The sequence below is a fragment of the Acipenser ruthenus genome, chromosome 50 (genome assembly GCF_902713425.1).
Source record: "Acipenser ruthenus chromosome 50, fAciRut3.2 maternal haplotype, whole genome shotgun sequence".
Classification (NCBI taxonomy): domain Eukaryota; kingdom Metazoa; phylum Chordata; class Actinopteri; order Acipenseriformes; family Acipenseridae; genus Acipenser; species Acipenser ruthenus.
In genome coordinates, this window is record NC_081238.1 from 1,081,633 (window position 1) to 1,107,030 (window position 25,398).

At 46.9% G+C, this 25,398-nt stretch overlaps 1 protein-coding gene across 5 annotated transcripts; it reads right to left on the bottom strand.

Moving 5' to 3' along the window:
- Positions 1-1,677: 1,677 nt before the first annotated feature.
- LOC117962635 (B-cell lymphoma 6 protein-like) lies at positions 1,678-20,215 on the bottom strand. 5 transcript variants are annotated; one of them, XM_034915532.2, is made up of 12 exons: positions 20,010-20,215; positions 14,057-14,147; positions 12,203-12,433; positions 10,641-10,862; positions 10,088-10,288; positions 9,412-9,646; positions 8,851-9,086; positions 8,099-8,214; positions 6,549-6,740; positions 6,091-6,221; positions 5,840-5,977; positions 1,678-5,175 (listed from the first exon to the last, which is right to left on the bottom strand). In XM_034915532.2, the coding sequence occupies exons 3-12, from the start codon at positions 12,424-12,426 to the stop codon at positions 5,035-5,037; spliced, it is 1,836 nt and encodes a 611-aa protein (XP_034771423.2). In that variant the 5' UTR covers positions 12,427-12,433; positions 14,057-14,147; positions 20,010-20,215; the 3' UTR covers positions 1,678-5,034. The 5 variants fall into 5 exon arrangements, with proteins under 5 accessions (XP_034771423.2, XP_034771424.2, XP_058871288.1 ...); XM_034915533.2 differs by lacking the exon at positions 20,010-20,215 and adding an exon at positions 19,620-19,974; XM_059015305.1 differs by lacking the exon at positions 20,010-20,215 and adding an exon at positions 15,632-16,319.
- Positions 20,216-25,398: the final 5,183 nt, after the last annotated feature.

Genomic DNA, 25,398 nt, shown 5'->3' on the forward strand with positions numbered 1-25,398 from the left:
TGATGAAGGCACTAGAGCCCAAATGCTGGTCTGCTTGACTCGGTCTCTTCTAGTTTCAATAACACTGATGAAGGCACTAGAGCCCAAACGCTGGTCTGCTTGACTCAGTTTAGTTTCAATAACACTGATGAAGGCACTAGAGCCCAAATGCTGGTCTGCTTGACTCGGTCTCTTCTAGTTTCAATAACACTGATGAAGGCACTAGAGCCCAAACGCTGGTCTGCTTGACTCAGTTTAGTTTCAATAACACTGATGAAGGCACTAGAGCCCAAATGCTGGTCTGCTTGACTCGGTCTCTTCTAGTTTCAATAACACTGATGAAGGCACTAGAGCCCAAATGCTGGTCTGCTTGACTCGGTCTCTTCTAGTTTCAATAACACTGATGAAGGCACTAGAGCCCAAACGCTGGTCTGCTTGACTCAGTTTAGTTTCAATAACACTGATGAAGGCACTGGAGCCCAAACGCTGGTCTGCTTGACTCAGTTTAGTTTCAATAACACTGATGAAGGCACTGGAGCCCAAATGCTGGTCTGCTTGACTCGGTCTCTTCTAGTTTCAATAACACTGATGAAGGCACTAGAGCCCAAACGCTGGTCTGCTTGACTCAGTTTAGTTTCAATAACACTGATGAAAGCACTAGAGCCCAAACGCTGGTCTGCTTGACTCAGTCTCTTCTAGTTTCAATAACACTGATGAAGGCACTAGAGCCCAAACGCTGGTCTGCTTGACTCAGTTTAGTTTCAAGAACACTGATGAAGGCACTAGAGCCCAAACGCTGGTCTGCTTGACTCAGTTTAGTTTCAATAACACTGATGAAGGCACTAGAGCCCAAATGCTGGTCTGCTTGACTCGGTCTCTTCTAGTTTCAATAACACTGATGAAGGCACTAGAGCCCAAACGCTGGTCTGCTTGACTCGGTCTCTTCTAGTTTCAATAACACTGATGAAGGCACTAGAGCCCAAATGCTGGTCTGCTTGACTCGGTCTCTTCTAGTTTCAATAACACTGATGAAGGCACTAGAGCCCAAACGCTGGTCTGCTTGACTCAGTTTAGTTTCAATAACACTGATGAAGGCACTAGAGCCCAAATGCTGGTCTGCTTGACTCGGTCTCTTCTAGTTTCAATAACACTGATGAAGGCACTAGAGCCCAAACGCTGGTCTGCTTGACTCAGTTTAGTTTCAATAACACTGATGAAGGCACTAGAGCCCAAATGCTGGTCTGCTTGACTCGGTCTCTTCTAGTTTCAATAACACTGATGAAGGCACTAGAGCCCAAATGCTGGTCTGCTTGACTCGGTCTCTTCTAGTTTCAATAACACTGATGAAGGCACTAGAGCCCAAACGCTGGTCTGCTTGACTCAGTTTAGTTTCAATAACACTGATGAAGGCACTGGAGCCCAAACGCTGGTCTGCTTGACTCAGTTTAGTTTCAATAACACTGATGAAGGCACTGGAGCCCAAATGCTGGTCTGCTTGACTCGGTCTCTTCTAGTTTCAATAACACTGATGAAGGCACTAGAGCCCAAAAGACTAGTGTAATATAGCCATATAGACTAATGTAATATAGCAATAGAGACTAATGTTACATGCCAATGTGTATAGAAGCAGTGTATTGCCAGTAATACAAAACTTGTCCACTAGATGGCGTGATAGAAAAAAAACTATTCCCATGAATGTTGAGAAGGTATCAGAGCTTTATTGAACAAGCAGATAGAGGGGCCAGTAACAGAAAACAAAGCCAGCTTTGCAGATAACACAGACATTACAATACAATCGAAGTGAAGGTAACCATGGAAATGACATCGTATTACTGGGATGGTTTTTATTACTTCAATCAAAACGTGCTGTGGAAAACGAGACCACACTGAATTTAGTCAACAATGCAGAAACATGCTTTGGGGTAAAATGAAGAACGAATGCCCCGCAGAGCCATTCTGCATTGGGAGTAAGTTGTTACTGTGTATGGAAACCACTGCACCCGTGAGAGGGGTTTTGAATTCAAATCGCTTGCATGTATTTAAAGAGGAGATCTGTTCAGGGATAGTAAGATATTTAGTGAGATAGTAAGATATTTAGTTTACAAAACAGACCGCTCATGCACAGCGTCGAGCCCCAGTAGCGCCGAGGAACTGGGAACCAGCAGGTACCAGTTTGGAACTAGGGCGACTGGTAAAAGAAGGAATCGCTTTGTTCCAAAACCAGACGCGGTCTAAAACAAATCAACACAAACTGCTTACAAAATACACAAAAACGGTTTTGAACCAGCAATACTTCTGAAAGACGATGAGCAAGATACTCAAAGGGGTTTAATCCGAATCGCCACCAGGAAAATATCAGTACAATTCTACACTTACCTCTATATGAAAAGTGAGGGTGTCTAACACAATTATAGCAAACATTTGACCTGCTATACAGCTGTTGCATACCCATCTGGTGCTTGGTGAAAGAAATCTCTGTTTGCAAGCCCTGCTTTCAGATAGTGTTGCACTTCCTGTCGTGAACCAGCTGCTTCCCCTTTTGACGGACAGGCTTTCAGCCAGTAACATGCCCCAGAAAACACTGCTGAGGTGACCGAAGAAGTGTAACAGATATCCTGAGAATAAGGAACGAAAACTTTCTGTAAACTAAGTGCAGTACCAGACAGGTTTTAAAATTCAAATCCATGATAACATGTGTTTCTTTCAAAACTGCACACTTGGGACCTATGCAGCCAATGGAAGCGTAGAACAGGTCGGACATCGCTAGTGGCAATTTGAAGTAAATATCTTTGAGTAACTAGCCCAGGATAATCCAGTTGTAACAGAAAACAGAAACATTTTACAGACACGCGTTTTGGTTTTTCTTAGCAGATATCTTTGGCCAGCAAAAAGACAATTATTTAATTTAATATTTTTTTTTTTTCAATATTCTGTTGTATAGATCCTGCAGTTAACTGCTCTCAAAGCATAAACAGCATCTTATAATATTTAAAGAGGAGGCAAAGAGTTATTCACAGCTCCCTGTCATTCGGTTTCACGATTGATAAAACATGATATCAACATTAAACCATTACATATATATATATATACCGTTTACAGCGTGTTGTTAATTACTGTGTTCAGTCTAATAGACAGTATACTACAATGAAGCTTCATTGTAATCAATGCAATACAAGTAAGTGATAATACCTGTCCGGTGTCACAGAACATTTGTTCCCCCAGGAACGAATATTCAGGAATGTTGGTTCCCCTTCTGAATATTTGTACCCCCTTTATTTTTTGTAACAAAGTCACCTTTGCGTACAAGTCTATATCTGTGTACTTTCAACTAAAACCTTCATTTAAGACCTTTCCCTACCCCTACCCCTAACCCTGCCCCATCCAGTCCCCTCTGGCAGGTCCAGTCTCACCTATAATAATACATGAGAACAGCCTGCAAACACAGCTCCCATTCACCAGCATTACACCTGCAGAATTTACACAGCAATAGAACTTAACAAACATGCATGAAGGATGAACAGAAGTTCGCTGGTGGGAACAAATATTCGAGGGGGACCGACACCAGGTTATTTGGCTAGCCTCGTTCGAGGGATAGCGAGACTCTATGCCGTGGCTGGTGTGTTTTGAGAGAGCGCTATTTACATTCAGCCCATTGGGCTGTTCCAGTGTGGGGGGGCGGGGTTAAGGGCGGGGTATGGGGTTGACTCCGCCTGCGGAGTGTGATGTCATGCCCCGTTGACTCCTCCCCCACTCTCTCTGTAAAAAACCCTTGCTAAAATATCTCAACTCATCCTACTATCCGAAACCCAGCTGTTAAAAATACCTGTACTAAAAATATCCATTTCATATCAGCGTAACTAAATAATCTCTCCCAGAGAGACTCAAACATCCCAGCTAACTCGATTTTTTTTTTTTTTTCAGCAAATTCAAAAATATGAATCCTGTTGGTTGTGTTTTGCATTCGTAATGCATTCTTTGGCTTTTCTTCAGCATTCACTTTGGATTCCTCCAGAGCTATCGAACAGTCAACCGTGCGAAATTTAGAAACAGAAGTTCAGTGACAAAGTCTTATACTGGAATAAACTATTAAAACTCTTACACAGCCCTGGCCAAAAGTTTTGCACCCCGCTATAGAATGAGCACATTTTGCTTCATAAAGTCGAATGAAACCTGCTGAATAATGTTACGTTAACATATTGAATCGCACAACGCTTTGTAGTTTTCCATACACTTAGTTTAGTAATTGAAAAAGGTGACATTTCGAAATACTACTGTACTACTATTATGGCTTCCGGTAGACTTTTTTGCAATATCAGTGTGGAGTAGTAGTTCGGGCTGTGGACTCTTGACCGGAGGGTCGTGGGTTCAATCCCAGGTGGGGGACACTGCTGCTGTACCCTTGAGCAAGGTACTTTACCTAGATTGCTCCAGTAAAAAACCCAACTGTATAAATGGGTAATTGTAATGGATCGCCTGGAATTTTAGGATTGAGATTTCAAAAAACAACAGCTACATGAACATAATAATCATGTAATCAAAGAAACTACAAAATGATCTTGCAAAAAAGTCTACCGGAAGCCATAATAGCAGTACAGTAGTATATCCTGTTAGATTTCAGTGTCACATTTTTCAATTGTTGTCAGTTTTTCTCTATGTGGAAAACTACAAAGTGGTGTGTAATTTAATAAGTTAACGTAACATTATTCAGCAAGTTTGGAGTAGTGGTTAGGGCTCTGGACTCTTGACCGGAGGGTCGTGGGTTCAATCCCAGGTGGGGGACACTGCTGCTGTACCCTTGAGCAAGGTACTTTACCTAGATTGCTCCAGTAAAAACCCAACTGTATAAATGGGTAATTGTATGCTCATATAGTTTTTTAATTATGTCTCAATCCTTTTAGGGCAAAACCTTTGTCCACAGCTGTACACCTGTGCTGTCCTACAGCTTTTTAGCTAACGTGGGACCAGTCTTTGGGTCAGCTTTAGCAGAAACATATTTTCGGCGTCTCCATGTTGTGGAGCCAGCCTGATTGGGTGCGTGGGTGCAGCGGAGGGGGTCTAGCAGGAGCTGATGGGAGCTCTATAGGGGTCCGACAGCACCTTGTATCGGATCTTGGTGTTGGTGATGGCTCCATGCTTCTGCCTCAGGTGCAGTCTCAGCTGACTCTTGTGTCTGAAGTGAAGGTCGCACTTCTCACACTGCGGATCAGGAGAGGAAAGAGAGCTGGGGTCAGCCAAAACAGGAACTGTGAATTGTGTTTGTAATTGTAATGATGCTATATCAGCAGTGACCGGTGATCGCTGCCTGGTTATTTATAATAAACAGGGCACACCTGTTAATGTGTGTACATTTTAAAGGGTACATGAGGACATCTTTTAATTTATTGTGTTACGTGTTCCCATGTGTTGCTACAACTGGCTTTTTTTTTTACATTTTTAAGCGTTTAAATTGCATTCCCTGCCTCAAGACGGCTTCCCATGTACCCGCATGGACCTCTCAGAACTACATTTCCCATCATCCTCCTGCTCGCTGGTAAATCCATCTCAGTTACATAAGTGAGCAGGAGGATGATGGGAAATGTAGTCCTGAGCGGGTACATGGGAAGCCATCTTGAGGCAGGGAATGAAATTTAAAAGTTTTATTAAAAGTGGTCAAAATGTAAAAAAAAATTTAAACAATACACACACCTGACGTAAACACGTGGGAACACGTAACGCAATCAAATGAAAGGTCCTTATGTAATTGGAGTTAGAATTGCAAGCACTGCAGCATTAGTGTAACTGGACTTGTAACTGAAGACAGTAGCAGCGTTGCTCTGAGTCTCGGTGCTCGTGTGGTCGTGTTGGCGTCTGTGGCACTCACGTGGTAAGGCTTCTCTCCAGTGTGGATGCGCACGTGGCTCTTGAGGGTCTGCAGGTGTCGGAACCGGGTGCCACACGTCTCACACGGGTACGGTTTCTCTCCAGTGTGGATGAGAACGTGCGCGCGCAGGTGAGCCACCTGAGAGAGAGAGAGAGCGGTTAGACACAGCGAGGACTCCAGGGAAACAGAACACAGTACTGTGTCACCAGTGAGTCCCAGCCCCTTCCCAGCAGTGCTCTGGCGCCCCCTACCTGTACGAAGCGTGCCCCGCAGGTCTCACAGGGGTAGGGTTTTTCACCGGAGTGGATTCGGGAGTGAGTCTTGAGGTTGGCGGGACGGTTGAACTGCGCCCCGCACACGCTGCAGCGATAGGGCTTCTCACCTGAGAGAGGGGGGGGGGGGTGAGAGAGCGAAGCAGAGTGAAATGAGGTCTCTGATGCAATAAGAGGCACGTTAACGCATTTTAAAATTATTATGTTAACGCATTATAAACCACGCAAATGAAGATTGAGCTCAGGAACAGCTTTAAAATGAATTTTTATTTTATTTTTTTGTAAAACATCACTTTTATTACCCCCTCTCCCGGGTGTGAAATGGTTTAGTCCTGAATAATGTGTGTAGGCCGAAAAAAAAAAAAAAAAAAAAAAAAAACTTGTGGAATTCGGGCAAATGCTTCACTGTGATTGGCTGATTTATGATTTGTAATTACCTCTGTGGGCGGTCTTGTTGCCGGTCAGGTTGCCTCGGTAACGGAACTCTGAGCAGCAGCTGTCACACTTGAAGGTTTGGTTGGGATTGTCGTCGCAGTCTCCGTCGCCACGGCAACGCAGGAAGAGGCGCTGCTGGACTTCCTCCTTGGTGAGGTGGCGCTGACACAGTGAGCAGGTATAGGCTCCTCCCACTGGGCGGGGCATGAGAGAAAGATTAATTACCTCTGTGCTTTACAATGCTTCCCTATGCTTTACCAGACCTCTCTGTGCTTTACAATGCTTCCCTATGCTTTACCAGACCTCTCTGTGCTTTACAATGCTTCCCTATGCTTTACCAGACCTCTCTGTGCTTTACAATGCTTCCCTATGCTTTACCAGACCTCTCTGTGCTTTACAATGCTTCCCTATGCTTTACCAGACCTCTCTGTGCTTTACAATGCTTCCCTGTGCTTTACCAGACCTCTCTGTGCTTTACAATGCTTCCCTATGCTTTACCAGACCTCTCTGTGCTTTACAATGCTTCCCTATGCTTTACCACACCTCTCTGTGCTTTACAATGCTTCCCTATGCTTTACCATACCTCTCTGTGCTTTACAATGCTTCCCTATGCTTTACCACACCTCTCTGTGCTTTACAATGCTTCCCTATGCTTTACCAGACCTCTCTGTGCTTTACAATGCTTCCCTATGCTTTACCAGACCTCTCTGTGCTTTACAATGCTTCCCTATGCTTTACCAGACCTCTCTGTGCTTTACAATGCTTCCCTATGCTTTACCAGACCTCTCTGTGCTTTACAATGCTTCCCTGTGCTTTACCAGACCTCTCTGTGCTTTACAATGCTTCCCTATGCTTTACCAGACCTCTCTGTGCTTTACAATGCTTCCCTATGCTTTACCACACCTCTCTGTGCTTTACAATGCTTCCCTATGCTTTACCATACCTCTCTGTGCTTTACAATGCTTCCCTATGCTTTACCACACCTCTCTGTGCTTTACAATGCTTCCCTATGCTTTACCACACCTCTCTGTGCTTTACAATGCTTCCCTATGCTTTACCATACCTCTCTGTGCTTTACAATGCTCCCCTATGCTTTACCAGACCTCTCTGTGCTTTACAATGCTTCCCTATGCTTTACCAGACCTCTCTGTGCTTTACAATGCTTCCCTATGCTTTACCAGACCTCTCTGTGCTTTACAATGCTTCCCTATGCTTTACCAGACCTCTCTGTGCTTTACAATGCTTCCCTATGCTTTACCAGACCTCTCTGTGCTTTACAATGCTTCCCTATGCTTTACCAGACCTCTCTGTGCTTTACAATGCTTCCCTATGCTTTACCAGACCTCTCTGTGCTTTACAATGCTTCCCTATGCTTTACCAGACCTCTCTGTTCTTTACAATGCTTCCCTATGCTTTACCAGACCTCTCTGTTCTTTACAATGCTTTCACTGTGCTTGTTTCTACTTTTAACCCTTTATAAGGGATAGCATGACAGGCTATTTAAATCGAGGCACTGAACTGAAGGAAGTGATGTCAGAAGGATGTTGGTTACCTGGAGCGGGAGAGGGGAATTGTGGGAGGTCTTCTCCGGGGTGCGTGACCAGGATGTGATGACAGAGTTCAGAGACCTGCTGAAAACTCTGCTGACAGACCTGACACTGAGAGCACCTGAGAGAGAGAGAGAGAGAGAGAGAGAGAGAGAGAGAGAGAGGTTACAGCTGAGGAGGGACTGGGAGGGAGGGAAGCAGTGTGGCTCTAGTGGTTAGAGCTGAGGAGAGACTGGGAGGGAGGGCAGCAGTGTGACTCTAGTGGAGCTGAGGAGGGACTGGGAGGGAGGGAAGCAGTGTGGCTCTAGTGGAGCTGAGGAGGGACTGGGAGGGAGGGAAGCAGTGTGGATCTAGTGGTTAGAGCTGAGGAGGGACTGGGAGGGAGGGAAGCAGTGTGGCTCTAGTGGTTAGAGCTGAGGAGAGACTGGGAGGGAGGGAAGCAGTGTGGCTCTAGTGGAGCTGAGGAGGGACTGGGAGGGAGGGAAGCAGTGTGGCTCTAGTGGAGCTGAGGAGGGACTGGGAGGGAGGGAAGCAGTGTGGCTCTAGTGGAGCTGAGGAGGGACTGGGAGGGAGGGAAGCAGTGTGGCTCTAGTGGAGCTGAGGAGGGACTGGGAGGGAGGGAAGCAGTGTGGCTCTAGTGGAGCTGAGGAGGGACTGGGAGGGAGGGAAGCAGTGTGGCTCTAGTGGAGCTGAGGAGGGACTGGGAGGGAGGGAGGGAATCAGTGTGGCTCTAGTGGTTGCCGGCCGGTCCACTAACCTGTTCGATTGGCTCCTCTCTGCCTCATGCTCCGCCTCCTGGGCGGGGCTGGCAGGAGAGCCCCTCCTGTCCATGTCAGTGGGGGTGTGGTTGCACGGTTCCGGCCCCGCCTCCCGCCCCTCCCCTTCCTCTCCTTTGATGGAAGCTCTTCTGCATAGCGGGTTCAGGACAATGTATTTGTATTTCTTCCAGTTGCAAGCTTTAGGGTCTCGATTCGGACTGGATTCAGTGACAGTCTATCCAAGGGGAAGCAAGGAGGGTTTAATACGTTAATACTGCTGGACTATACAGCTAACCCTGCTCACTGTGACTGGATTATACAGCTAACCCTGCTCACTGTGACTGGACTATACAGCTAACCCTGCTCACTGTGACTGGACTATACAGCTAACCCTGCTCACTGTGACTGGACTATACAGCTAACCCTGCTCACTGTGACTGGACTATATGTTAACGTAACATTATTCAGCAGGTTTCATTCGACTTCATAAAGCAGGATTAGTTCATTCTATAAGTCATGGTCATTGTCTGTCTACAGTTACAGAAGGCTGTTGGACTCACAGTGCTTGTGGGGTTGTCGGGGGGCTGGTTCCCGCAGCCGCTGGCCTCCGAGGGGGAGTTGGGGTGACAGCTGGAGCGGGAGGGGCTGTCTGGGGTGGGGAGGGGGGACAGAGCGGGCTGCCTCGCCATCGAAAGCTCCCCCTGGCCCTTCTCATCCACCTCCATCTTCACCCCATCCCGGGCGGCTCTCGGTGGGTCAGCCTCTAAATCTAGCCCCAGGCCACAGCATCCGAAGCTGGAGGGAGGAGAGGAGGAGGAGTCAGTCACAACAGAGGCGATGGACAGATTATTAACAATGATGAAGTTAACACAGCGAGGCACTAGAGCCCAAACGCTGGTCTGCTTGACTCAGTTTAGTTTCAATAACACTGATGAAGGCACTAGAGCCCAAACGCTGGTCTGCTTGACTCGGTCTCTTCTAGTTTCAGTAACCCTGATGAAGGCACTAGAGCCCAAACGCTGGTCTGCTTGACTCAGTTTAGTTTCAATAACACTGATGAAGGCACTGGAGCCCAAACGCTGGTCTGCTTGACTCAGTTTAGTTTCAATAACCCTGATGAAGGCACTAGAACCCAAACGCTGGTCTGCTTGACTGAGTCTCTTCTAGTTTCAGTAACACCGATGAAGGCTCCAGTCCATCAGTTTGACCTGTCATTTCCCTCTGAGCGCTTCTCACCTGGTAGTTTCTCCCTGTGGTCTGTGGGAGTCCTGGACAGCGCCCCCGTGTGGTGTGGAGGCCGACGTGCGCGTTACCGGAGAGCGGAGTGCGTTGACAGGCACAGCTCTGGCGCTCAGCAGGACTGCAGGGGGCGGCAGAGAGACCCCAGCAGAGGGGAAATCTAGGCCTGGTCTGGGGTGAAAGGTGGTTCGCTCCCCACTGCGGAAAATAAAAATCTAAACATCAGCTGCTATCTGGATGTATTCCCCCAAGATGTCTGCAATGATTCCGAGCGGTTCTTATTGTCATTATACATCAATACATAATCCAAGTACTCGCGCTCGTCTTTCTCAACATATTACTCGGTGCATTAGCGGTGTGCAATTCAATATGTTCACATTATTTCAGCAGGTTTCATTCGACTTTAGCACGATTGGTTCATTCCATACTCGGGCGATGCGAAACTTTTTTGGCCGTAGCTGTAGTTGCTGCCACAGGCCTATGTAATACGGGCTAGGTAAGATACAGGCTCTGATTGGGGGACGGTCAGGAGGTCAGAGGGGTCGTGTACCTGCAGCGGATGAAGGCGCGGCAGGTGTCTGCGACGTGCTCCATCTGCAGGTAGGTGGCGGCAGCGAGCACCCCCCCCACGCTGTGCGGGGACAGCGGCAGGCGGGACGAGTACATGAAGTCCAGGAGCAGGGACACCCCCTCGGGGTCCAGAGACTCCGGCAGGGAGAGGACGCTCAGGGCCCCGGGGCCACAGCGAGAGAACAGGGAGTAGAAGAAGCCACTAGGGGGAGACAGAGAGAGAGAGAGAGATTACAGAGATTCTGGGCTGGCTGGTACAGTGATTCTGGCTGGGCTGGTACAGTGATTCTGGCTGGGCTGGTACAGTGATTCTGGGCTGGCTGGTACAGTGATTCTGGCTGGGCTGGTACAGTGATTCTGGGCTGGCTGCTACAGTGATTCTGGGCTGGCTGCTACAGTGATTCTGGGTTGGCTGCTACAGTGATTCTGGGCTGGCTGGCTGGTACAGTGATTCTGGGCTGGCTGGTACAGTGTGATTCTGGGCTGGCTGGTACAGTGATTCTGGGCTGGCTGCTACAGTGATTCTGGGCTGGCTGGCTGCTACAGTGATTCTGGGCTGGCTGGTACAGTGTGATTCTGGGCTGGCTGGTACAGTGTGATTCTGGGCTGGCTGGTACATTGAGGGGCTGGGCTGGCTGGTACATTGAGGGGCTGGGCTGGCTGGTACATTGAGGGGCTGGGCTGGCTGGTACAGTGATTCTGGCTGGGCTGGTACAGTGATTCTGGGCTGGCTGGTACAGTGATTCTGGCTGGGCTGGTACAGTGATTCTGGGCTGGCTGCTACAGTGATTCTGGGCTGGCTGCTACAGTGATTCTGGGTTGGCTGCTACAGTGATTCTGGGCTGGCTGGCTGGTACAGTGATTCTGGGCTGGCTGGTACAGTGTGATTCTGGGCTGGCTGGTACAGTGATTCTGGGCTGGCTGCTACAGTGATTCTGGGCTGGCTGGCTGCTACAGTGATTCTGGGCTGGCTGGTACAGTGTGATTCTGGGCTGGCTGGTACAGTGTGATTCTGGGCTGGCTGGTACATTGAGGGGCTGGGCTGGCTGGTACATTGAGGGGCTGGGCTGGCTGGTACATTGAGGGGCTGGGCTGGCTGGTACAGTGATTCTGGGCTGGCTGCTACAGTGAGGGGCTGGGCTGGCTGGCTGGTACAGTGATTCTGGGCTGGCTGGTACAGTGATTCTGGGCTGGCTGGTACAGTGATTCTGGGCTGGCTGGCTGCTACAGTGATTCTGGGCTGGCTGGTACAGTGTGATTCTGGGCTGGCTGGTACAGTGTGATTCTGGGCTGGCTGGTACAGTGTGATTCTGGGCTGGCTGGTACAGTGTGATTCTGGGCTGGCTGGTACAGTGATTCTGGGCTGGCTGGTACAGTGATTCTGGCCTGGCTGGCTGGTACAGTGAGGGGCTGGGCTGGCTGGTACAGTGATTCTGGCCTGGCTGGTACAGTGATTCTGGCCTGGCTGGTACAGTGATTCTGGCCTGGCTGGTACAGTGATTCTGGGCTGGCTGGTACAGTGATTCTGGGCTGGCTCTGTACCTGCAGGCGATGAGCACGGCTCGGTGGGCCCGCAGTCTCGCTCCGCGCACCAGCAGCGTGGCGTCGGTCAGGATCTCGCGGAGTCGCAGCTCGTTCAGGTTCCGAAGCACGGCGCTCGAGTGCCGGGTGAACTCCTTCACGTATCCCTCCGCCGGCACGACGCCCACGCTGACAGAGAACTCCTTCACGTATCCCTCCGCCACTGCAGTGCGAGACGAGCCCATGACGAATCTGAGAGAGAGAGAGAGAGAGAGAGAGAGAGAGCGAGAGAGGGAGAGAGAGAGAGAGAGGGAGAGAGAGAGGGGGGGAGAGAGGGGGGAGAGGGAGAGGGGGGAGAGGGAGAGGGGGGAGAGGGAGAGGGCGAGAAAGAGAGAGGGAGGGAGAGGGAGAAAGAGAGGGAGAGGGAGAGGGAGAGAGGGAGAGAGAGAGATGGTTAGTAGCTACAACTATTCCTCTGTATCGTTTCAAATGCATGGTCGTATTTGTTCCTACAACAGAATTTATAAAGACAAAAAGATGCACAGGAAAGCAATAAAAACATATTTTAAACTGAAAATGAAACGGAAAATATAAAAATACTCAATGGTGGTGTATTAAATAATATAAAAAAACAAACAAACCATAAAATCATAAAATTCACTGAGAAACGTTTCAACTAGAAGTCTTTCTCTTCATGGAGGACATTGAGAGAGGCAAGGCTGTCAAATTGTCACTGAAGTGAAATTGAAAGAAAGAAAGAAATTTGACAATCTCTCCTTGTCTGGCTGTAAAGATCGTATCTGCATTGCTTAGAGCCTTTTGCCATTGTCTTTCCTTCAGTCCACATTAACACACAGATCACATGTGTTATGTAATTGTATTTGTAATTGTATTTGTAATTGCTTTGTAAGTGAAGCCTCAGTCTCAATGGGTAAACCTTCTGTACAAATAAATACATTCAAATAAATTATATTTCTGCCCCCAGGTACGGTAAAGCATAGGGGAGCATTGTAAAGCACAGAGAGGTGTGGTAAAGCATAGGGAAGCATTGTAAAGCACAGAGAGGTCTGGTAAAGCATAGGGAAGCATTGTAAAGCACAGAGAGGTGTGGTAAAGCATAGGGAAGCATTGTAAAGCACAGAGAGGTGTGGTAAAGCATAGGGAAGCATTGTAAAGCACAGAGAGGTGTGGTAAAGCATAGGGAAGCATTGTAAAGCACAGAGAGGTGTGGTAAAGCATAGGGAAGCATTGTAAAGCACAGAGAGGTGTGGTAAAGCATAGGGAAGCATTGTAAAGCACAGAGAGGTGTGGTAAAGCATAGGGAAGCATTGTAAAGCACAGAGAGGTCTGGTAAAGCATAGGGAAGCATTGTAAAGCACAGAGAGGTGTGGTAAAGCATAGGGAAGCATTGTAAAGCACAGAGAGGTGTGGTAAAGCATAGGGAAGCATTGTAAAGCACAGAGAGGTATGGTAAAGCATAGGGAAGGATTGTAAAGCACAGAGAGGTCTGGTAAAGCATAGGGAAGCATTGTAAAGCACAGAGAGGTCTGGTAAAGCATAGGGAAGCATTGTAAAGCACAGAGAGGTCTGGTAAAGCATAGGGAAGCATTGTAAAGCACAGAGAGGTCTGGTAAAGCATAGGGAAGCATTGTAAAGCACAGAGAGGTGTGGTAAAGCATAGGGAAGCATTGTAAAGCACAGAGAGGTCTGGTAAAGCATAGGGAAGCATTGTAAAGCACAGAGAGGTCTGGTAGACTATGGGAACAGCATGTATTTTATACAGTTCAGGTCTAATATCAGGTGTTTCTCAGGCTATGAAAGGGTGGGAGGCAATGAATGGCAGCTCGGCTCTCAGACAGGAAGTCGCTCTCTCACCTCGAGTTGCGGTTCCTTCCTGTGATGACAGCGCTGGAGTGGGCGGGACTACCGACACATCCGTGAGAGGAGACCAGATCGCAATCCGTACCTTCAGAGCAACCAAAACACAGTGAGACACAGTCCGGGAGACTTCAAAATATATATTTAGTGTGGAGTAGTGGTTAGGGCTCTGGACTCTTGACTGGAGGGTTGTGGGTTCAATCCCAAGTGGGGGACACTGCTGCTGTACCCTTGAGCAAGGTACTTTACCTAGATTGCTCCAGTAAAAACCCAACTGTATAAATGGGTAAATGTAATGGGTAAAATAATGTGATATCTTGTAACAATTGTAAGTCGCCCTGGATAAGGGCGTCTGCTAAGAAATAAATAATAATAATAATAATAATATAGATTTGGAAAAGATAAAAGTGAAATCGCAAACAGAGAAAATAAATACTGAGTTTTCAGAAACCCGCCACGCAAAACCAGCAACCTTGCTTGTGGTACAAAAACGTAACCAAAGAAAATATGTAGGACAGACTGGTGCAGCGTTACATAAAATAATACAGAATCACCTGTCAAAGATAAGAAATGAACCAAGAGTTCAACAGAACATGAACGAGCTCCAGTTTGTTTAAGAAGAAATTCAATGAGAGAACGTACGACACAGAAGAATAAAGAAATCTCAATGGATTTATAGACTCAATACCACGATGCCTGCGGGTTTAAATAGAATGGCATAGCAGATTGAAAAATCATTAACTATGTAGTAAACGCATGAATACATTTCAATAGAAATAAGGGAATGTGGTTGCCATGGCGTCAAAAGCCTAGAAGTTCCTCCAGCGTTTGTTTTCAAACACGCTTTCCCTCGACACAGGCGTGTTAAACACAGCGGAATGTTGGGAGCAAAAACTTTATCTATATATATAATTATTATTTAAATTAGTTGCAGAGTTCAAGTTACTTCTAAAATGTTACGGCTAGTTTGAAATCTGCAGCTGTTTAAGAGCTGAAAACAATTAAAAAGGTTTAATTAAGCAAATGATCAGTTCAATTAAGGGTCTAGGTTCAGTAATTGAGAGCGTAGCTGGAATGAAAGCCAGCAGACCCAGGGGGTCCCCTGGACCAGGGCTGGGAAGCGCTGCACTACAGGACTTAAAGAGTTGAATTATTTAGAACATTTACGAATGAGAGGAGGCGGTTCGGCCCGTCAGCTTTGGTCCGGTTCCGAGCAGCTGATTGATCTCAGAACTTTGTCAAGTAGGGTCTTAAAGGATCCCAGTGATTCTGCATCAGCAACACGGCTAGGTAACCCATTCCACTCCCTCACCAGCTCTCTGTGTGAGGAAGCGTCTCCTTCCCTCTGTCCTGAGTCTGTCTCCACTTTCCAGCTGCGTCCTCTGGTTCAGGTTAAGTCTGTCAACTCCTTTTAAGATTTTAACAACTTCAATCAAGATTAGAGTTTCTTTTTTCCAGGCTAAATAGATTCAGTTTTCTCAATCACAATAGATTTGACCAGGGATTAGTTGTATTCCAAAATGTCTGATATTTTAAAATAAACAAATAAGTAATAAACTCACTTACCCTGACCTGCAGGGATGACAACTTTATAATTTTTTTTTGTCTAGTTTTTTTCCAGGACGGAGCGAACCAGCGCTTTGGAGTATTAATCCTACGGACTGTGGGATCGAGTGCCTGCCTCGACCGTCCGTCTCTCTGCCTTCTCCCCTCTCCCCGGCCAGGGAGGGACCCTTTATAACGTCGCACGGGAAAAGCGAGCCGGTTCCGGACCCGCTGGCTTCCTGTTTCGGGCCCCCGCAGGGACAGGAAGCAGCCAGGAACGCCAGGGGAAACGGCTCGTATTTTTAGTAATGGCAGGAAAGCGCTCGTTGTTTTTCTTTCGAAAAAAATATCCCGGCGCTGCGCTCGCGCCAGGAAATAAACACGGCCAAGAAAAATCAGGGATTTGAAAACAGAACGCAAGCCAAGTGTCTGAACACCTGGGCTGACAGCAGGACAGCAGGAATCCCCTCCAACCAAGGTCACTGGTCTGCAACAACAGGCAAGACAACTGTGATGGGAAGAGGCTGCCATTGGTAGAATGTATTGGCACTGTATCACACTGAGGATCTTCCACAGCAATGCAGACAGACAGCGGCACTGCAAGGGTTCTGTATTATACAGAGGGGCGATGGTAGCACAAGTATAGGGCTGATACAATGGGATGCCATTGGTAGAATGGGACCACAGTGTGCTAACTATACTCTCAATGATCTTCAATGGCAATGCAATAATGGTTCTGTATTATAATGAGGGGCAATGGTAGCACAAGTATAGGGCAGCTACAATGGGATGAGGCTGCCATTGGTAGAATGGGACCACAGTGTGCTAAACTATACCCTTCCTAAATGATCTTCAATGGCAATGCAGACTGACAGTGTCACTACAGCGGCTATGGTTCTGTACAATACTAAGAAGGTAGCACAAGTATAGAGCAGGTCCAAATGGGGTCCCATTGGTAGAATGGGACCAAAGTATGCTACACCCTTCCCAAATGATCTATAATGGGGACACGTGGTTATAGAACACAATTGGAAATAATCAATGTGTCGTCGTCATCAATAATCATTTACTGAATCATTAAAACCGATAACTACAAAAAAAAAACACTGTGCACTATTGCAGGGTTAGAAACTCTAGCCCTGCTGCTGCTGCACCCAGTCCTGGGGTTCAGAGCTCCCCTCAATGAGGTCTGTTATTATTATTAATATTGAAATGATCAGGAGCCAGGAGTTTGAGCAGGGTTACAAACTCACACTAGCCCTGCTGCTGCTGCTGCTGCTGCTGCTGCACCCAGTCCTGGGGTTCAGAACTCCCCTCAGTGAAGTCTGTTATTATTATTAATATTGAAATGATCAGGAGCCAGGAGTTTGAGCAGGGTTACAAACTCACACTAGCCCTGCTGCTGCTGCTGCACCCAGTCCTGGGGTTCAGAACTGCCCTGGTTCAGGTCCCAGGAGTTTGAACAATCAGGCCCCTGGTAAATCTGAATTAATGGGTCACATTTCTCAGTCTGCAGGGCTACCAATAGGAGCTGCTCATGCAGCTAGAGGGGAGGAACGCTTTATTTAAAATCCTGGCTCCAGATCATTTTCCGAACCGGAAGTCTAGACCCCAGTTCAATACAAGACTGTGAGACGTATTCGTGCTGTGATGCGGTCACTTCAGATTGACCAGAGGCCTGATTGCTCTGGTACCTGGTCAGTGATACACCTCAATGGCTGTGATCCCCAGGACTGGGTGCAGCAGGACTAGTGTGGGTTTCTAAAGTGGAAGACGGACAGTGTGGTCACTGCGTGGACGCACAGGAAGCCTGTGTCTGCACAGCGAAGCGTTGTTTTGAAGCAGCCCTGCCAACTCCCTTTTAGATTCCCAGGCTTTCTGATGGAGCAGCAACTCCGGGAAGCCATCAGGAAGGAAGAGGGGTTTCTGTTCGGCTTTTATTTGTGTGTCATGGAGTCAGGTCTAGACGTCACACAGGGAGGGAAGAGAGGGTTCAGAAAGCAGATGAAGAACACACAGAAAAGTGCTTAGAGCTGAGGAGGGACTGGGAGGGAGGGAGGCAGTGTGGCTCTAGTGGAGCTGAGGAGGGACTGGGAGGGAAGCAGTGTGGCTCTAGTGGAGCTGAGGAGGGACTGGGAGGGAGGGAAGCAGTGTGGCTCTAGTGGAGCTGAGGAGGGACTGGGAGGGAGGGAAGCAGTGTGGCTCTAGTGGAGCTGAGGAGGGACTGGGAGGGAGGGAAGCAGTGTGGCTCTAGTGGAGTTGAGGAGGGACTGGGAGGGAGGGAAGCAGTGTGGCTCTAGTGGAGCTGAGGAGGGACTGAGAGGGAGGGAAGCAGTGTGGCTCTAGTGGAGCTGAGGAGGGACTGGGAGGGAGGGAAGCAGTGTGGCTCTAGTGGAGCTGAGGAGGGACTGGGAGGGAGGGAAGCAGTGTGGCACTAGTGGAGCTGAGGAGGGACTGGGAGGGAGGGAAGCAGTGTGGCTCTAGTGGAGCTGAGGAGGGACTAGGAGGGAGGGAAGCAGTGTGGCTCTAGTGGAGCTGAGGAGGGACTGGGAGAGAGGGAAGCAGTGTGGCTCTAGTGGAGCTGAGGAGGGACTGGGAGGGAGGGAAGCAGTGTGGCTCTAGTGGTTAGAGCTGAGGAGGGACTGGGAGGGAGGGAAGCAGTGTGGCTCTAGTGGAGCTGAGGAGGGACTGGGAGGGAGGGAAGCAGTGTGGCTCTAGTGGAGCTGAGGAGGGACTGGGAGAGAGGGAAGCAGTGTGGCTCTAGTGGAGCTGAGGAGGGACTGGGAGGGAGGGAAGCAGTGTGGCTCTAGTGGTTAGAGCTGAGGAGGGACTGGGAGGGAGGGAAGCAGTGTGGCTCTAGTGGAGCTGAGGAGGGACTGGGAGGGAGGGAAGCAGTGTGGCTCTAGTGGAGCTGAGGAGGGACTGGGAGGGAGGGAAGCAGTGTGGCTCTAGTGGAGCTGAGGAGGGACTGGGAGGGAGGCAGAAAGAAAGAGAAAGAAGGAAAGAAAGAAAGAAAGGAAGGAAGCAGCAGGTGGAACTTTGCTCAATGGCTAATGAACAGACACTGGGCTGCTGTGTATATTTATCAGCTCTATGCAAAAGCCAGTCTTTGATAACGCTGTGTGGAACTGGCCTTCATGGCACAGACCCAGAAAAGCATTTCCAGGAGCCGATGCAGATCAGGACAGGCGCTTTCCCAAACCAGCCTCAACGCATCACAGACAGGGGGAGGGAGGGAGGAAGAGAGAAAGAGAGGGGTAGAAAAAGAGACAGAGCAGAGGTAGAGAAGTAGAAAACAAGTAAGAGAGAGGGAGGGAGAAAGCATTGTTAGAAAGAGAAGAGGAAGAGACAAATGAGGAAGACCCCCCCCCCCCTCTCCCCCCCCCCCCAAATCCATACTGAGAAGTTAAACACGTGACAGGCCTGAATTCATACGGAAAGGTACACAGATCGATCGATATGCAGATACTGATAGTATTCATTTATTTCCTCTAAAAAAAACAAATAAAAAAATAACCTACTTCTGTATTTTTCTTAACGTATTCTGTGGGTACAGACAGACTAACTGCGCATTATAAAATGTAACGTGAAACAAACGCGCCGCTGAGACAAATCTTGGATTTGAACGTTTTTAGAACATAAGAAAGTTTACAAACGAGAGGAGGCCCCATTCAGCCCATCTTGCTCGTTTGGTTGTTAGTAGTTTACTGATCCCAGAATCTCATCAAGCAGCTTCTTGAAGGATCCCAGGGTGTCAGCTTCAACAACATTAATAATAATGTTAATCATTTTAATTAATCATTGTGAAGCAACCAAAACTGATTTAATATAGATTTGGTTGATCATAGTGATAATAATAGTACCGCTAATAAAAACACGAATAGCCTAATAATAATAATAATAATAATAATAATAATAATAATAATAATAATAATAATAATAATAAGTACTGTGAGACGAGATCCTTTTCAATAATATGACAAAAGTAGTGTTACTTTTTCAAATGCCAACTTACCTTATCAATATCCATTACAAATCCCACCTTTTGTAATAGTACATTATATGCAAATAATAATAATAATAATAATAATAATAATAATAATAATAATAATAATAATAACACAAGTAGAAAGCACGTACAGGACATCATATTTAAAGTGTCATGGTTTTGCATAAATAAATTAAATAGTTTTAAACAAGCAGATAAACAGTCCACTTCTACGTCTCTATATATAATATATCACGCATTATTTGCAAAACTGGACCAACAATTGTAAATAAATACGACAAGTAATAGAGCTGTAAAATATCATAAAACGTTAGCTGTTTAAGAGCCTCTGCTCGCAGACTTCAGCACACGCAGGACGTTTTGCAGTAGATGCTAACATACACAAGAATTAGTCACCTGGTAGCAGTTCCTAGAAACAGCTCCGTCCGCGGCGTTCAAGGAAACGAAATTCCGTGAAGCCGGGCACCCAATTCTGAGAAGCGAGGCGGCGGCTTGGACCATTAACACAAGCTGGGAGGGAGACACCGAAACCCGGGGTAGAGCGCGTTGAGACGCCGGAGCTGCCTGTGCGCGCAAGACGAACACCGGCGCGTTCTCGGAGTTGCCACCCATACGGAGAATCATCCGTTGCCCCCTAAAAAACAAACGCGACTTTTTTTTTTTGAGGTGTCGATAAAATGTACCCCCCTTTCGTTGGGCTTGGTCGGTCATATGAAAGTCACATGTTTTATGTAAATACCATGACAGCTCCGTTTCTGAGAAGTCTATGCGGGGGGAGCGGGGGAGTGTCATCTTATTATTTCATGGCTTGTGTTTTTGTCTGGTTTTCTGTTGAAGTCGCTGGGCTGGTGAAGCAGGTTTCACGGGCTGTGTTGGAAACTCATTTTGAGCAGGGTGTGGGAGTGTGCTTCAGGGAAACCGCCATTGTTGTAATTTAATTTTCAGCAAATACTCTAGCGAAATCAAGGTTGTGTGTCTCAGGCAGTGAATACCGTAGCAAACCGGAGCCTAACGAATACTGACACATTGAAATGGGAAATTGCACGCATCGAAATGTACACTGTTCTTTCAGATGCAATTGAAACGCAGACATAATACTGTGACTGTGTGTTGCACCGTTTTGGACGCAAAAGGGTGATCCCTCCAGTACAGGGCAGGCTTGAGGCATGGAGACTGAACTGCTCCCTCCCTCCCTTCCTCACCCCCCTAAGAGAAAGGGTGCTCCCTCCAGTCCAGGGCAGGCTTGAGGCATGGAGACTGAACTGCTCCCTCCCTCCCTCCCTCACCCCCCTAAGAGAAAGGGTGCTCCCTCCAGTCCAGGGCAGGCTTGAGGCATGGAGACTGAACTGCTCCCTCCCTCCTTAAGAGAAAGGGGGCTCCCTCCAGTCCAGGGCAGGCTTGAGGCATGGAGACTGAACTGCTCCCTCACCCCTTTAAGAGAAAGGGGGCTCCCTCCAGTCCAGGGCAGGCTTGAGACACGGAGACTGAACTGCTCCCTCACCCCTTTAAGAGAAAGGGGGCTCCCTCCAGTCCAGGGCAGGCTTCAGGCATGGAGACTGAACTGCTCCCTCACCCCTTTAAGAGAAAGGGGGCTCCCTCCAGTCCAGGACAGGCTTGAGGCACAGAGACTGAACTGCTCCCTCCCTCCCTCCCTCACCCCCCTAAGAGAAAGGGTGCTCCCTCCAGTCCAGGGCAGGCTTGAGGCATGGAGACTGAACTGCTCCCTCCCTCCCTTCCTCACCCCCCTAAGAGAAAGGGGGCTCCCTCCAGTCCAGGACAGGCTTGAGGCACGGAGACTGACTGCTCCCTCAGTAAGGGGTATTCAAAATTTCATTACAATTCAATGGGCAGTTCTCAAGCTATAGCCAGAAATGTAAGGCAGTCATATTGCATTCACAGTACAGTGCCTTGCGAAAGTATTCGGCCCCCTTGAACTTTGCGACCTTTTGCCACATTTCAGGCTTCAAACATAAAGATATGAAACTGTAATTTTTTGTGAAGAATCAACAACAAGTGGGACACAATCATGAAGTGGAACGAAATTTATTGGATATTTCAAACTTTTTTAACAAATAAAAAACTGAAAAATTGGGCGTGCAAAATTATTCAGCCCCCTTAAGTTAATACTTTGTAGCGCCACCTTTTGCTGCGATTACAGCTGTAAGTCGCTTGGGGTATGTCTCTATCAGTTTTGCACATCGAGAGACTGAAATCTTTGCCCATTCCTCCTTGCAAAACAGCTCGAGCTCAGTGAGGTTGGATGGAGAGCATTTGTGAACAGCAGTTTTCAGTTCTTTCCACAGATTCTCGATTGGATTCAGGTCTGGACTTTGACTTGGCCATTCTAACACCTGGATATGTTTATTTGTGAACCATTCCATTGTAGATTTTGCTTTATGTTTTGGATCATTGTCTTGTTGGAAGACAAATCTCCGTCCCAGTCTCAGGTCTTTTGCAGACTCCATCAGGTTTTCTTCCAGAATGGTCCTGTATTTGGCTCCATCCATCTTCCCATCAATTTTAACCATCTTCCCTGTCCCTGCTGAAGAAAAGCAGGCCCAAACCATGATGCTGCCACCACCATGTTTGACAGTGGGGATGGTGTGTTCAGGGTGATGAGCTGTGTTGCTTTTACGCCAAACATAACGTTTTGCATTGTTGCCAAAAAGTTCGATTTTGGTTTCATCTGACCAGAGCACCTTCTTCCACATGTTTGGTGTGTCTCCCAGGTGGCTTGTGGCAAACTGTAAACGACACTTTTTATGGATATCTTTAAGAAATGGCTTTCTTCTTGCCACTCTTCCATAAAGGCCAGATTTGTGCAGTATACGACTGATTGTTGTCCTATGGACAGAGTCTCCCACCTCAGCTGTAGATCTCTGCAGTTCATCCAGAGTGATCATGGGCCTCTTGGCTGCATCTCTGATCAGTCTTCTCCTTGTATGAGCTGAAAGTTTAGAGGGACGGCCAGGTCTTGGTAGATTTGTAGTGGTCTGATACTCCTTCCATTTCAATATTATCGCTTGCACAGTGCTCATTGGGATGTTTAAAGCTTGGGAAATCTTTTTGTATCCAAATCCGTCTTTAAACTTCTCCACAACAGTATCTCGGACCTGCCTGGTGTGTTCCTTGTTCTTCATGATGCTCTTTGCGCTTTAAACGGACCTCTGAGACTATCACAGTGCAGGTGCATTTATACGGAGACTTGATTACACACAGGTGGATTCTATTTATCATCATTAGTCATTTAGGTCAACATTGGATCATTCAGAGATCCTCACTGAACTTCTGGAGAGAGTTTGCTGCACTGAAAGTAAAGGGGCTGAATAATTTTGCACGCCCAATTTTTCAGTTTTTTATTTGTTAAAAAAGTTTGAAATATCCAATAAATTTCGTTCCACTTCATGATTGTGTCCCACTTGTTGTTGATTCTTCACAAAAAATTACAGTTTCATATCTTTATGTTTGAAGCCTGAAATGTGGCAAAAGGTCGCAAAGTTCAAGGGGGCCGAATACTTTCGCAAGGCACTGTATATTGAATGGGCAGCATCTATTTCCACTACGGTCATTTCCAAGGCATCAATGAGAATGGGTGTCACTGTTTGAGGTGCTGAAATGAAGCGGCCCAGAAACTCAGCCCGACAGACCTAGAAACTACAATTACAATCATTATATATAAAAAAATAATCAAAGAGAAACAGGGTCAGTAAGAGGGGAATCTGACCTCCAAGAGGCGTCCACGAATGAAACATTTCCTCTGGAAGTGTATTTCATCTTTAATGGAGCTGCCAATACAGACCCACTTGTGCAAGGATGCTTATTTTTCGTTTTTTCCACCTTTAAATATTCATATCTCGTGAACGACACGCTGAAGTCTGATCTGGTTTATAGACGCTGCCTCATATTAAAAAATGGATGCAGAGTAGAGCCAACATAGGATTTGATACACATGGGGGAAAAACAAGCTCCCATTATAAATATTCCATCCCCATATAGACCTTTGTGCTTCAAAGCTAGTTAGATTAAACTCTGAATCAATGATATCAGTGAACATGGTCTAACTCAGGGGTCTCCAGCCCTGGTCCTGGAGAGACCCAATCCTGCAGGATTTCTAGGTGTCTTTACATTATCAGTGGCTAAAGATCTGGAGCATCTGTTAATCTGGACTGATTAAGACAGTAATTGGTGGAATAAAGTAACGGAGAGCTCAGTTGAAATCCAAACCATTAGACCCAGTAGCTTTCCAGCACTGGGGTAGGAGACCCCTGATCTAACTTATAATCAGGGGCAGCAGTGTTGAGTAGTGGTGAGGGCTCTGGACTCTTGACTGGAGGGTCGTGGGTTCAATCCCAGGTGGGGGACGCTGCTGCTGTACCCTTGAGCAAGGTACTTTACCTAGATTGCTCCAGTGAAAAACCCAACTGTATAAATGGGTAATTGTATGTAAAAATAATGTGATATCTTGTAACAATTGTAAGTCGCCCTGGATAAGGGCGTCTGCTAAGAAATAAATAATAATAATAATAATAATGTTTCTGTAATCAGATTACTCTTTCCAGTAACTGTGATGATTCTGTTTTTCACACTGGTGGTGACGGATTACATTTGATGTGAAAATATGACTTAGTTATTTAAATAAAAGACTGCGGCTAACGCACCAAATCAGAAAGCGCGAGTCGATCCTCCCACGTCACACGAACGCGCGTTTCAGATCATCTCGCTAGAAAAGAGCTTCAGAGGAGGGAAGGAGTGGGGTTTCGATAGCCGGGTCTTCAGAGAATATTTCCAGCTGCAGCCTGACCAAACCTGGAAAACAAAATCTCTGTAAAATGAGAGCCTGAGAAGTAACTGTTTGTAACTGTAACTAGTAACGGATTACTTTTTAAAAGTAACTTCCCCAACACTGTGAAAAGGGGACAATAATTGTCATGTGACCTTGCATTAGCCAATTAGGATGCTCTTTTAAGGGTTCAATAACATTGAGTAACTTTTTCATGACAAGGGTTTCTAAGATATATTATTATTTATTTCTTAGCAGACACCCCTATCCAGGGCGACTTACAGTTGTTATATCACATTATTTTTACATACAATTACCCATTTATATAGTTGGGTTTTTACTGGAGCAATCTAGGTAAAGTACCTTGCTCAAGGGTACAGCAGCAGCGTCCCCCACCTGGGATTGAACCCACGACCCTCCAGTCAAGAGTCCAGAGCCCTAACCACTACTCCACACTGCAGCCCTTTATGGTTAGAACTGGTGGATAAGTATGACACAGTGACTTTGATTTCAGACCACCTAGCTTGGGAATGAATAGGTTCTGTTACACATTCTTTGTACAATATAGAAGTTTAGGTTATACATAATTCATGTGTTTAATCTATTCAGGTCTAAGATACAGTCTTCAATTACATGCTGCTGTATGCAATAGTGAGTTATCAGCTGATCCATTACTGTTCACATGCAGTGACAGCCGCGGGTCCGCTGGTTTTAATGTCAATTCGCGGGTCATTTGGATGGTCTGGTGTCCGGTGCAGGCACAGTGTGTTTATTTTCCTTGGAGTTGCTCAGCAGAAAAACTGAACTCGCCCAGCGGCCCCCTGACGTCATTCCTTTGGGATGCGGTGACGACACGGGCCCGCAGGAGAAGCCAAGGATCAAAAATAAATAAATAAAAATAACTTTCAAGTTTTTAATGTTTGTTTTGGTTTTAATACCTTCGGGTGAAAGTTACACAAAACGTGTGAAAGCGCTGGTATGAAAGCACGCTAGGCACCCCAATGA